This window comes from Mytilus galloprovincialis, chromosome 3, assembly GCF_965363235.1.
Source record: "Mytilus galloprovincialis chromosome 3, xbMytGall1.hap1.1, whole genome shotgun sequence".
In the NCBI taxonomy this organism is placed as follows: Eukaryota; Metazoa; Mollusca; class Bivalvia; order Mytilida; family Mytilidae; genus Mytilus; species Mytilus galloprovincialis.
This window is the reverse complement of record NC_134840.1, coordinates 99,737,156-99,752,713: the sequence shown is the minus strand read 5'-3', so window position 1 is coordinate 99,752,713 and position 15,558 is coordinate 99,737,156. Positions and strand designations below refer to the sequence as shown.

The following is a 15,558-nucleotide window of genomic DNA, read 5'->3' as shown; positions in this document are numbered from 1 at the left end:
ACCTTCATTGTCAATTTCTAGATGTAAGCTAGAATACCTTAACGTAAAATGAGATGATATGAAATCGAAATCGATTTATTTCAAGGAAAGGTGCAAATTAATATATGTACATTTTTTTTTTAGCCCAAAGACAGAACAAAATACGTTCACCAAATTTGTATATATGCTGATTTACACATGTCACTATAATAAACAATTTAATTACTTACTTACTTACTTACTTATACATTACAAGAATAAGGTAAGAGATATAAGCAACAGCAATCTAGCAATGCATGGTGGTAATTATTTTTGCAAAATCAATTCACTTACAAAGTATTAAGAGCAGTTAGTCCTTGGAAGAGTGTCCCATTTATTGATGTTAACTGATTATTGTCCAGATACCTGTAATAAAACACTTGAAAATATAACATAGTTATAAACAAACAAACAAACAAACAAATAATTTATTAGAGTCTCATCTTCTTAAATCATTTGATATAAAACACCATTTAATATTAACAGATCAATTTATAAAAGAGCCATTCTAAAAAGAGTTATGAGAGACTGTAAAACACACATTAAAATACATTTATATTACATCTATAACATATATCAATATATCTTAGCATAAAACACCATAATATTAAAAACTTTTATACAAAAAAACAAACAACATTACGAGTATAAAATACACTTTCTCTTAATAGGTACTTCATGGCAGATTTTGGCTGTAAAATAGCAAACTCTGGCATCATGAAACATGAATAAAAGGTTTTCCTCATTACTCAAAATTCGAAAACTGCTTTCTATATTACATAAACTATTAAAAAATATCGTTCGCAAATCTGCATATTCTGGGCATTCTAATAAAACATGTTTTTCATCTTTAATTATATTCTACAATTAAAACAAAAACCATTCATTTACATCAATACCTTCATATCTGCCAGTTTCAATTTTAATCGGAACAACACTTGCTCTTAATTTAGCATATTCACTTATTTATCATGTATGCATTACATCATTTATGTGCTATGTAATGTAAAAAGTAGATTAAGAAAAATACTGAACTCCGAGGAAAATTCAAAACGGAAAGTCCCTAATCAAATGGGAAAATCAAAAGCTCAAACACATCAAACGAACGAACAACAATTGTCATATGCCTGCCTATGTACAGGAATTTTCTTATGTAGAAAATGATGGATTAAACCTGGTTTTATAGCTAGCTAAACTTCTCACTTGTATGACAGTCGTAAACAATTCCACATGTGTGAACAAAACAAACAGACATAACAAACAGGTAAAAAAGTAAAACAATAGGGGTACAGCAGTTAACGCTGTGTTATTATCTTAATCATTCTGATAACAAAAAATAGAAATTATATAAACAAACATTTATGTCTTTGAATGTCCTCTCTTACTGTTTTACTTAAAAGTTATTGCTTGGTATGAATATAAAATCAATGTTTATTGGGATCAGACAATATTGATGGCAATAAATAATAGTGAAAACTACTTAATGCAATTACAAAAAATATCTGGTCCGCATTCAACCGATTAAACCATTAAGGTGGTATGGGAGTCTAAAATAAAAATGATAGAATTTGTTCATACTTTGCCAAAACGTTGTATCTATTGATACATGTTGAAAAATATAATAAAAATGATAGGTCACCGCGCATTTTCTCAAGCTACAGGACGGGACAAAATGACACATTTTGTATGGATTATACAGGAAAAAACACCATTTTGTGATTAGAAACTAAACGAAATGATAGAATTGTTAAATACTTCAGGAAAAGATAGCTTTCAGACACTGCTTTGAGAATATCAAAAGAAAAGATAGGGTCACCGTACGTTTTTTCCGGCTAAAATACAAAATAGGAAAATTCCATACAGAATCCTTCAGAAAATGCACTTTTTGGAGTTACCTCCCCTAAAAATGCCAATTTCTAAAAAAGATAAAAACAACCAAAAATAATTAACATTTGCAAAAATATCAATATTTAGAAGTTATATTCTTATAAATTGGTACTTTTAAATGAAAATGTACATTAAACATCTGCATTCCTGCATCAAATTTTGCTAACTTGATGGAAAATCTGGACCTTTGATTCTCTGTTTTTTACAATCCAAGATGGAGGAAGACACCCATACCACCTTAAATCGTCTAATTCATTATGTTTTGTAATAGATGGGTATACAAGTCGCAACATTTATAAGCATTAGGTCGACATAAGTGTACATGGACTTTATTTAGCTTGTTCCTCCACTGTTTTATTCCAATTGAACAAGGCTTATGTCTATCTTGCTATTATGACTTATGTTTGATATAAGGAATACTATTTACAAGATATATATCGTCTTCAGCTATCTTAATGATTAAAAATTCTAAGTTACTTCATTTTATAATTCTAATTAAAAGCATACACGTTTTTGACATTATTGAATGTATTTACGGCAATTAAGTTTTATGAGAAATCTTATTTAGAGTTTTAAGTGAAAAATGTGGTATTTGAATTTAATATTTTTTCTTGACTAATTCTTGTTCACAATTTTAAAAAAATCACTGTTATTTATCAATATCTGTTGAAATACAATTAAAATTACTTTTTTGAGAAACCCATTTAATTTTTATTTTATACATGTATGTGAAAGGGTTGCAAAATTTGATTTTTGTTACATTACTTTACTTACAAGTATTGAAGCGCCGTCAAGTCGCGGAAAATATTTTCATCTAGCATTGCCAACTGATTTTTGTTAAGTTTCCTGGAAAATAAAAACAAATAAAGCAAGTGCGCCATTATTGCAAATTGGGAATAATCCGTTTTGATCTCGAAAATCAAATATATAGGAATTTATAGACAACTTTTTTACATTAAGACTTGGTATAACATTTATGCTGTAACAGAGTGTACTGTTTTATAATGTAGGGATATCACGCATTTAAATAAAGCAATACAAATCCGTACAGTATCAAATGTAATCAATATCCATATGAAAATACTATCATCTACCAACAGGGAAACACCATCATCTACTAAAAATAAATAAAAGGATCGGGTTAAAGTAAGGGTTAGGTTCACATTTATTATTTTATATCCTTTCAAACACTATCATCTACTAAAAAATAAATAAAAGGATCGGGTTAAAGTAAGGGTTATGGTCACATTTATTATGTTATATCCTTTCAAACACTATCATCTACTAAAAATAAATAAAAGGATCGGGTTGAAGTAAGGGTTAGGGTCACATTTATTATGTTATATCCTTTCAAACACTATCGTCTACTAAAAAATAAATAAAAGGATCGGGATAAAGTAAGGGTTAGGGTCACATTTATTATGTTATATCCTTTCAAACACTATCGTCTACTAAAACATAAATAAAAGGATCGGGATAAAGTAAGGGTTAGGGTCACATTTATTATGTTATATCCTTTCAAACACTATCATCTACTAAAAAATAAATAAAAGGATCGGGATAAAGTAAGGGTTAGGGTCACATTTATTATGTTATATCTTTCAAACAATATTGTCTACTAAAAAATAAATAAAAGATCGGGTTAAAGTAAGGGTTAGGGTCACATTTATTATGTTATATCCTTTCAAACACTATCATCTACTAAACAATAAATAAAAGGATCAGGTTAAAGTAAGGATTAGGGTCACATTTATTATGTTATATCCTTTCAAACACTATCATCTACTAAACAATAAATAAAAGGATCAGGTTAAAGTAAGGGTTAGGGTCACATTTATTATGTTATATCCTTTCAAACACTATCATCTACTAAACAATAAATAAAAGGATCGGGTTAAAGTAAGGGTTAGGGTCACATTTATTATGTTATATCCTTTCAAACACTATTATCTACTAAAAATAAATAAAAGGATCGGGTTAAAGTAAGGGTTAGGGTCACATTTATTATGTTATATCCTTTCAAACACTATCATCTACTAAACAATAAATAAAAGGATCGGGTTAAAGTGAGGGTTAGGGTCACATTTATTATGTTATATCCTTTCAAACACTATCATCTACTAAAAAATAAATAAAAGGATTGGGTTAAAGTAAGGGTTAGGGTCACATTTATTTTGTTATATCCTTACAAACAATATCATCTACTAAACAATAAATAAAAGGATCGGGTTAAAGTAAGGGTTAGGGTCACATTTATTATATTATATCCTTACAAACAATATCGTCTACTAAAAATAAATAAAAGGATCGGGTTAAATTAAGGGTTAGGGTCACATTTATTATGTTATATCCTTTCAAACAATATTATCTACTAAACAATGAATAAAAAGATCAGGTTAAAGTAAGGGTTAGGGTCACATTTATTATGTTATATCCTTTCAAACAATATCATCTACTAAACAATAAATAAAAAGATCGGGTTAAAGTAAGGGTTAGATTCACATTTATTATGTTATATCCTTTCAAACAATATCATCTACCAAACAATAAATAAAAGGATCGGGTTAAAGTAAGGGTTAGGGTCACATTTATTATGTTATATCTTTCAAACAATATTGTCTACTAAAAAATAAATAAAAGGATCGGGTGAAAGTAAGGGTTAGGGTCACATTTATTATGTTATATCCTTTCAAACACTATCATCTACTAAACAATAAATAAAAGGATCAGGTTAAAGTAAGGGTTAGGGTCATATTTATTATGTTATATCCTTTCAAACACTATCATCTACTAAACAATAAATAAAAGGATCGGGTTAAAGTAAGGGTTAGGGTCACATTTATTATGTTATATCCTTTCAAACACTATCATCTACTAAACAATAAATAAAAGGATCAGGTTAAAGTAAGGGTTAGGGTCACATTTATTATGTTATATCCTTTCAAACACTATCATCTACTAAACAATAAATAAAAGGATCGGGTTAAAGTAAGGGTTAGGGTCACATTTATTATGTTATATCCTTTCAAACACTATCATCTACTAAACAATAAATAAAAGGATCGGGTTAAAGTAAGGGTTAGGGTCACATTTATTATGTTATATCCTTTCAAACACTATCATCTACTAAACAATAAATAAAAGGATCGGGTTAAAGTAAGGGTTAGGGTCACATTTATTATGTTATATCCTTTCAAACACTATCATCTACCAAACAATAAATAAAAGGATCAAGTTAAAGTAAGGGTAAGGGTCACATTTATTATGTTATATCCTTTCAAACACTATTATCTACTAAAAATAAATAAAAGGATTGGGTTAAAGTAAGGGTTATGGTCACATTTATTATGTTATATCCTTTCAAACACTATCGTCTACTAAAAAATAAATAAAAGGATCGGATAAAGTAAGGGTTAGGGTCACATTTATTATGTTATATCCTTTCAAACACTATCATCTACTAAAAATTAAATAAAAGGATTGGGTTAAAGTAAGGGTTAGGGTCACATTTATTATGTTATATCCTTTCAAACAATATCGTCTACTAAAAAATAAATAAAAGGATCGAGTTAAAGTAAGTGTTAGGGTCACATTTATTATGTTATATCCTTTCAAACACTATCATCTACTAAACAATAAATAAAAGGATCGAGTTAAAGTAAGTGTTAGGGTCACATTTATTATGTTATATCCTTTCAAACACTATCATCTACTAAACAATAAATAAAAGGATCGGGTTAAAGTAAGGGTTAAGGTCACATTTATTATGTTATATCTTTTCAAACACTATCATCTACTAAACAATAAATAAAAAGATCGGGTTAAAGTAAGGGTTAGGGTCACATTTATTATGTTATATCCTTATAAACAATATCATCTACTAAACAATAAATATAAGGATCGGGTTAAAGTAAGGGTTAGGGTCACATTTATTATGTTATATCCTTACAAACAATATCGTCTACTAAAAATAAATAAAAAATCGGGTTAAAGTAAGGGTTAGGGTCACATTTATTATGTTATATCCTTTTAAACAATATTATCTACTAAACAATGAATAAAAAGATCGGGTTAAAGTAAGGGTTAGGGTCACATTTATTATGTTATATCCTTTCAAACAATATCATCTACTAAACAATAAATAAAAAGATCGGGTTAAAGTAAGGGTTAGATTCACACTTATTATGTTATATCCTTTCAAACAATATCATTTACTAAACAATAAATAAAAAGATCGGGTTAAAGTAAGGGTTAGATTCACACTTATTATGTTATATCCTTTCAAACAATATCATTTACTAAACAATAAATAAAAAGATCGGATTAAAGTAAGGGTTAGGGTCACATTTATTATGTTATATCCTTTCAAACACTATTATCTACTAAAAATAAATAAAAGGATCGGATTCAAGTAAGGGTTAGGGTCACATTTATTATGTTATATCCTTTTAAACAATATTATCTACTAAACAATGAATAAAAAGATCGGGTTAAAGTAAGGGTTAGGGTCACATTTATTATGTTATATCCTTTCAAACAATATCATCTACTAAAAATTAAATAAAAGGATTGGGTTAAAGTAAGGGTTAGGGTCACATTTATTATGTTATATCCTTTCAAACAATATCGTCTACTAAAAAATAAATAAAAGGATTGGTTTAAAGTAAGGGTTAGGGTCACATTCATTATGTTATATTCTTTCAAACAATATCATCTACTAAAAAAAAATAAAAGGATCGGGTTAAAGTAAGGGTAAGAATCACATTTATCATGTTATATTCTTTCAAACACTATTATCTACTAAAAAATAAATAAAAGGATCGGGTTAAAGTAACGGTTAGGGTAACATTTATTATGTTATATCCTTTCAAACACTATCTTCTACTAAAAAATAAATAAAAGGATCGGGTTAAAGTAACGGGTAGGGTCACATTTATTATGTTATATCCTTTCAAACACTATTATCTACTAAAAATTAAATAAAAGGATCTGGTTAAAGTAAGGGTTAGGATCACATTTATTATGTTATATCCTTTCAAACATTATTATCTACTAAAAAATAAATAAAAAGATCGGGTTAAAGTAAGGGTTAGGGTCACATTTATTATGTTATATTCTTTCAAACACTATCATCTACTAAAAAATAAATAAAAGGATCGGGTTAAAGTAAGGGTTAAGGTCACATTTATTATGTTATATCCTTTCAAACCTTGTGTAGAAATAATCTTAATTTTATTTGAAACCATGCTGTCTGTGCTCATATGAAATCTCGTTTAAATTGATAGTTAAATCGCAATCGATATATAACGTGAAAAGGTGCATACATATGTGTATATGTGTTTTATAAATCTTCAATCTTCAAAGACAAAACTTACCTCTAAAAATTATTTTCGATATAAACAAAATATAAAGGACGAGATATAATGTGTTTTCAAATTAGCAAATATTTTTGTTTAGTGTACTTACAAATAATGAAGAGATTTTAAGCCTTGGAATTCTGTCCCATTTAACGATGTTAACTGATTATTGTTCAGATAACTGCAACATAATAATTGAAAATATACTCCGACATCACATTTGTTATAATCATCAATGCAAACAGATTTACATAGCTATATGTCAATTTCTTCTTAAACTGAAATAAAACTTTTTGCATACAAGTTAATAATACATCATTAATTATATTTGTCCAGTTTGAAATCTTTAATTTTCAATGATATTTCATTGAATCTCTGTTACAATCGAGTACGTTTGTTTTCGGACTGTTTCAATCGATATTTATGGCTTGGTTTGAATATAAAACATATAGATATATATTCCTGATATATTATACACCTATGCTGATACCTCTGTAGACAAACTTAAGTTGTTTAGTTTCTGAATTAAGATAGTTGATTGAGGGAAGTGTTTAACGACATTGACTGGCTTTAAAGTCCTCGCAAGGTCGGCTCGGTGCCCAAAGGCGTGTGGTGAGCGTTTACATATGTTCTGCAGTTGGTCAGGAACAGGTGGAAGATTAAGGTAGGCCACCATCTTGGTGTTGTTGAGTTGTTTTGGTTTTTTACTATTTTGGTGTTTCTTTACAGTCGATACTACACAACGGCTGCTTTCATGGCCAGATTGGTCAGCTTGGCAGCCCGCTAATCACGATGACGGAGTTCTAGTAGGTGAGTTTCGGACGTAGTATTAACGAAGACAGGACGCATAATCAGGACCAAAGTCGCGAGATAGTGAAATGGAGGTCCATCAGCAAATACCTAGGAATCAGCCCTCGGACGTCAGTCGGCATAATGCTCTCCCATCCAAAATGGGTTTTGAAGTGTATGCTGACGCGGGTTACGCGGATAATGCCTAACGTATTCTGACTCTATACAGGGTTGAATTGGTTTCTGTCATCGAAAGTAGTGAGTCGTTGATCCATCTTTTAGTAAACCCTCAGCGTAGATAGCGGGTAAGGGAGAGCTGACCCAGCGCGTCCGTTCAGTAATGACTAAGATTGGATCTAGATGATTGAGCTAGTTCAGGGGTTTAACACCATATTGAATTGTACAGTCACAGTAAGTAATCGGTATAGTTATTTGTCTAAATCTGCAAATTTGGAGACAAGATTTACAATTTATTGGTTACACTGTTTATTTATATAAAGAGAACTTATTTATGCATTGCACTATCAAAAATGTTTAAAAAAATACCAAATAATTTTGCCTTAGATTTTTTTGCTAAATAAACCATGTAAGGGGAAATAACTCTTTTAGTACAAAAATTAATACTGGCCAAATAGGGAAATTTTCATGTTTTACTTGTAGCAAGAAAACAAGTTCGGTGACACCATTTTTCTTCCTTTTGTTTTCTTAAAACATGTTATATAACCTATTTTCTAATTTTTTATTTCAAAATTCTGTCTCACAGATTTCTTTTTATGCACAAAAATTTGTTTCTATATGAACAATGTAAGCAAATTTAAGAAATTTTTTGAAAAAAGCATAATATAATTCTCATTTTGTCAAAACATAAGAAAAAGTTAAATCACAAAAATATAAAACTCAGAGGAAAATCCAATCGGAAAGTCCATAATCACATGGCAAAATCTAAAATTGGTAAGATTTTCGGAATGCTCTGGTTTTATCCATTTGAATGCCTTAAAAAAAATTGCCCAATGACCTCCCTTTTTCCTTTTATAAATCTTTTACATGTATAAATATAAGCCATTTGTAAAAGTCTAATAAAATACATGTTATTTTTTAAAAGATTTTGAGCCCTTAAACTTGTCAATGACAAATGCTCTGAAAATCAATAGAGAACATTTGCCCGCCAAAATTTTAGTGGCTAATATCTTGAAAACAAGCACATTGACCTATATAATTTTTTTGCACTTTTGGTTTCTTTAATAATCCCCTATCAATGCATACTAGTGTTATGAAAAGCTTGTAGTTTTGAAACTGAGTAGCAAACCTCCTTAATGTTAGCTTCTCGAAATATATTGCTGTTTTGAAAATTGATAGGCTGTTGGTTAGTGCTGACAGAGGACAATGATACAATACATGTTAATTAAAAAGCAAATGAGACTTGCGTGATTGTAAAATTAATACTATACCGCCTTATAGTCAACAACTGCGGTTAATTGTAAAGATAGGCTACATTAGTGTTATATCTGATGCAAATTAATTATGATTTGTTATTTTTGTTAAGCTTGTATGCTTTTATGTTATTGTTCCATAAAAACAAAACTAAAATAACATTGTTGTGGAGTAAAATAGATATTTTTGATAAAATATATTGGTAACGTTTTATTTTGTGGCTAGTATAATATGGTAAGTTCACATGTAAAGTATTGCCGTTTAAATTTCAACGTTTGTGTTTGACCTTTAAAAAGTAAAATCACAAAAATACTGATATCCGTGAAAAATTCAAATCGGAAAGTCACTAATCAAATGCCAAAATCAAAAACTCAAACACATCAGACGTATTGAAAGCAACTGTAATATTCCTGCCTTGGAACAGGCAGTTTTGAATGTAGAAAATTAAGGATAAAAACAGCTGGTTTTATAGCTGGATAAATATTTCACTTGTATATAGTAGCATATAGTTCCATTATATAGGCCAACAAAGTGTGAACATAGCAAACCGACTTTTATATTACAAAATAGTTTTTTTAAATGTCAAAAACCAGTAGCATAAGTGTTAATGACGTTCACGCAATATACTGATAATATTTTCTGTTTTGAATAACCGTTGTTAAGTGCACTTAAATACTGATTATAGTAGAGTTTTGTTTGAGTCACAGACGGATTAGTTTGACTAATCCGATGTTTTTCTCTGGAAAACTGTAATGAGCAGTGAAAGACATAACAGATATTACTCTTATTTCAAATACTCACAGATAAGTTGATGTGTGTGGAAATCCAGACGGCACTGTTGTTAAATTTCTATCCATGCAATTGATCGATGTTCCATATGCACAAAGACACACAGAAGGACACCCAAAGACTGTGCTTTTCAAAAAAATGTACATAACCAAAAGAAATGTTTGGTGCATTGTCTGATGAAAACAACTACAAGATAAACAAACAATGTGAAAGTTTTTTTTTTTAATTAAATCAATTCATATAAAATTCAACAATCGAAAAGTTGACATCGCAATGTTGTGGCTCTAAATCTTATTCACAAGAAAAGACCGAAAACTAATTTATCCAGGCCAATATTGTCTAAAACATCTATGTGATATAGCTCTTGACATTTTGTGTTTTCATCTGTTGAGGTGTTAGAGTTATTAAGCTCGTTTAATTTCTTTTAAATGCAGCAAATCCAAGAGTCGTTATAAACATTTCTTGATCTGGGTAGATTCCTCTTCTGTTAAATTGTTTGTCCCACACGGTAGGATCAGGTCATTTCTCAGTGCTTCTGTACCCATAATAACATAATTACACTTTATATAGAGATGCTGGATTTTAATTGTTTGGAAGCCAGTGTATTTATCATATAATTTAACTTTTTTCCTCATTTCAAAGAAATTTGCCTGTTTTCTCCACTGAATGTGTATATGCCTTAAATTTTGCTCTATGAAAAGTATTTGCCATTTTCGGATATTTAGTTTTTACCCTCGCTAGCGTCCTCCTGCTAAATTTATTCGGACTTGCTTCATCTTATTCACATCATTACAGTTAAAATAATAAAGCATGCAAACCAAGATTTTAAATACCTTGCTTGCAAACTTTGTTTGGCTGTTTGCTCAGGCATTGTAATTAAGATTGACACCCAAATTCAATGAAGAGGTGGAGATACAGTTTGTTTACTATATAAAAAATAATTAATTGGACAATTACTATTATTTGATTATATTTGAAACAAATTTGATATTCATTGACTAATCCAACTTTTGTGTATATTAAACAGACTGTTATACTCCACCTACGCATTTAATTTTGGTGTCAATATTAATTACAATGTCTGAGCAAGCAACCAAACAAAGTTGGCAAGCAAGGCATTTAAACTCTTGGTTTGCATGCTTTATTATTTTGACTGTAAGGTAATATTTGATTGACAGAGGTATGATCGTTCCCAACTGATTCTCGAACAATTTTAAGTGTAATTATTGAATTTGGAGAATTTGGGTACTGCATTTGACCGGTCTATAGGAATTTAACAGGATATATATCGAAAAATGAAATTGAAGCTGACTAAGAAACATCTGTTTTCGCAGCAACGGTTTCTGAGCTACAACTTTGGCTACGTGAAGCAGTTAAACATTCGTACTCAAGTGACTTTCAATGTAATCCCTTTGCTGGAGTTAGGGTAACGATTGTTTCCAGCTATTTATTTAAAACAGAATGTCCACGTCGAAAGTAAAAAAGAAACTGAACCAACGACTGACTGATTTGATACACTAACAAATCTTTCTTAAACGGATATACGATACTAACAAAAAGCCAATTGTACATAGGCGCTATTTGTTTATCAAGTATAGACACATTGAATGCGAAAAATTAATATTTGTATCGAGTTCCTGCATTGGTAATACAATTGAGAATGGAAATTTAGAATTTGTCAAACAGACAAAAACCCGACCAAAGAGCGTAAAATAGCCGAAGGCCACCAATGGGTCTTCAATACAGCGAACAAATATCACAGCCGGAGGCGTTCTTCATCTGGCTCCTTAACAAAAATATAAACTAGTTTAGTAATAATGAACGGTCTAGTCAACTCCAAAATATATAAAAGAATCTAAACAGCATAACAGATTTTAAAAAGACCAGAGGGTCCAGACAGACGCAAAAATGCGGCAGGATTAAACAAGTTGTTTTTAGAACTCAACCAAAATACCCCTATACAATTAACCAATGTTGATAAAGCTAGGACATTGCAGTTCACACAGTTAGACTCAGTTCAAAAGACGTCTGAGTCCGATATCAGAATAGGTAACAAAAGAAACTAAACAAAATAACAATGATCATACATAAATTTACAGAGGAATTCTAACAGTTTCAGACATGCCAGCTCCAGATCTCAATTAAACTGATTGAAAGATTATGTCTTTATATGAATTTCAAGCACAAACCCTCTCGTTAGGGATTCAGTATTATACCATCATTACATACATAAGACGAACATAACCAGTATTATGCCAACAACATGTATAAATGTGTTTATTTTTGATGCAAAGACCCTACAAGTGAATCTTTAAGCCAGAATATGCAATCTTTAATGACCTGACAACAGTATCGTAAACATGTCCCTTTCAACAAGTCTGTTTAACGCGTCTGGTTTGAAAATGCCTGTACCAAGACAGGAATATGACAGTTGCTGTTCATTCGTTTGATGTGTTTTATCCTTGATTTTGCCATTTGATTAAGGATTTTCCGTTTTGAATTTTCCTCGGAGTTAAATATTTTTGTGATTTTACTTTTCAAAGGTTTTGCTAGCTTTTGAGGTGAATGTCGTCATTAGTGCTTTGTACAAAAATATTACTATCAAAGATTGAATATGAAATACCCTAGTTTATAAGATGTTTGCATGTTATGAATGATGTCCTTGTATCGATGATAAAAACTTATATACCTATATGGAGTTATTTTCTTTCAGAACGACAGGTCATTCTTTTTCAGAATCAACCCGGACGATACCATGTTTCAATGGTATATGCTCCAAGGCATAAAATAATGACCTGTGTGAGGTCATTATTTTCCTTGATAAAAATGCAATCTATGATTTACTTCAAAACTTTATTCGTCTAATAGTTTTTTTGTTGCCGATTTGGAAATTTATTTTTTAAAGTTCAATCTATGATAGGTGTAAAAGAAACCGTCATTGTAGTCCCGCATTTTAATTTTAGAGACAAATAACGTGAAGTTTTGTTAATTTATCGCTACAATAAAAAAACATTATCATATATGTCAGATGGATTTTAATGTAGACTTTCATAAAAATAAATCCAGATTTAACATATTCGTGTGTAAGATTTTGAAAATCTTACTGAGTCAATCTGAATAGGTTGATTGATTTTTGGTTGCTTGCTTAACGTCCAGTGGCAAATAGTTCATGCATGTTCAGAACGATACACACTGAATAGAAAATCATACTGTGACCTACATGTATTTATATTCGTCTTCGTGTCGGTATTGAACTTTTTAAAATTTATGTATACCTTTTACTCTATCAAATGATCAACTAATAAGATAATCTTATATTCTATTGAATAACATAAACGTAACTCACAAAAGGGTCGGATGCGGAGGGTATATAATTATATCCTGATTATCTTTTAATAAAATGTATTGCTATTCAAAAGACAATCTTTCTGAATTTTTCATTCGATTCAAGTAAAATTGTTAAAAAAAAACCCACTTTTCCGCGATAGAAATAACATAACAAATAGAAAAAAATATATACCCCTCCCCCTTTTCCATAAGCTAAGTGGTACAATAAAGTACTTACAATGTGTCTTGTATTTTTCATACACCGTTATCGGATGGTAACAATACATTTGTGTCTTACTTCATGCAGTTAAAGTAATATTTTTATTGTGTATGGATAATAATTTTAAAAAGGTTTATATCTAAATTATTTAGTGAGTTTTATTTCACATTCTAAATGAGCCGCAGGGCGTATTAAAACCTGAAGGCATCAGAAAGGAATATCCCACTTTAGTGTTGTCGGTAAAATAGGATACTAAATTACAAATCTTTATAAAATTAATATTTTTTTGACGGTATATAAGTCAGATAATGCATATTTTAAGGTTTTTCTTGTCGTAGAACACACCTCAGGGTGTCAGGATTGTTCAAAGAAAGACCTCCCTCCGGTCGGTCTTTCATTTGATCAATCCTGACACCCCTCGGTGTGTTCTACGACAAGAAAAACCTTAAAATATGCATTATCTATAACATAATTGCCTACCTCCTGGGTCATAAAACATATAATTTAACTTGTAAATGCTTTATTTTATGATTTTAAAGTTCCTGATATAAAAAAAAACAATAACTACGCATGGAAGTTATGCAAAAATCAGATGTTAGCAGTTATCTCTATAACATTTTAAGTGAATTTATATCTCAGACTTGTATCTGCATACATACAACTATTTCAAATATGGATTTGTTTGAACACTTTTAGTATATATATATTAGCTAAAGTCTGTCAGATATATGCTTGCATATGATGCTGTTCTAAGAATTCTAAATTGACCATTTGAGGCAGAAAATGTGAACTTTAATTTACAAATAGGTATACAGTAAGATGTGGACTGGAGACAGAGGCAGGATTGCATACTTCATATAATCTTGAATGTTGTAATGATTGACTGCTAAACATAACATTTATAGTATTCTGATATGCTTTCAATATGTTAAGCCTCGGTCACACCTTAACGGATAGCACGAACGGACGCCTAACGGATAAAAATAAAAGTTGTCCGTTCACAGAATTGTTATCCATTGGGAGTCCGTTGATGTACTGACCGAATAAAACGGACGTTTAACGGATGCATAACGGACTCACACCGGATATGTAACGTACGAGAAACGGACACGTACCGTACAGAACGGATGTATAACGGACACGTAACGGATGCAAAACGGAAACGATACGGACGAGTACCGTACAAAACGGACGCCTAACGACGTTCAACGGACATTTTATTCGTTGGACGTCCGTTCAAAGTTAATTTTGAACATGCTCAAAATTTTCCACCAGACAGAACGAACGTCGACGGATAAAACACATGCTTAACGGACATGCAACGGATATGGACGGACGTCTAACGGATAAGAACGGACTTCTAACGGACATGAACGGATTGAAAAAAAAAGTTATCCGTTAGGCGTCCGTTCGAGCTATCCGGTAAGGTGTGACCGAGGCTTTATCAAAACGGTTTTAAACAGGTTCTAGGCATTTTTAATATCAGGAAATATGCAAATAGTGTAAGCTGGCAATAATAAAAGTCTTGCTTTCAAATTAAAAAAAAGAAATGAAACAGGGGATGGAGTATAAAATGTACAGTAAAATAAAACTTAGAGTGTATGCAGTAATTTCTTTAAGGCTATAATTCTGATAAATGAGTGTGAATGTGAGAAAAACTGATTTTGGAGAGTTTTCTATTCAAATAAATGTTCGTATATGTTGCACTTTGTAAATAAAGCTGTTTCTTAAACCACGCCT

At 30.5% G+C, this 15,558-nt stretch overlaps 1 protein-coding gene across 1 annotated transcript in view; it reads right to left on the bottom strand.

Annotated features, from left to right (window-relative positions):
* LOC143069521 (uncharacterized) overlaps window positions 1–15,558 on the bottom strand; it is an 82,374-nt gene that overhangs the window by 36,821 nt on the left and 29,995 nt on the right. Inside the window, exons 2-5 of the mRNA XM_076244201.1 lie at window positions 10,284–10,457; window positions 7,372–7,443; window positions 2,680–2,751; window positions 313–384 (exon numbers count right to left, since the gene is read on the bottom strand). Coding sequence (XP_076100316.1) covers window positions 313–384; window positions 2,680–2,751; window positions 7,372–7,443; window positions 10,284–10,441 — 374 coding nt within the window. The 5' untranslated portion in view covers window positions 10,442–10,457. The remainder of the gene's footprint in view (window positions 1–312; window positions 385–2,679; window positions 2,752–7,371; window positions 7,444–10,283; window positions 10,458–15,558) is intronic.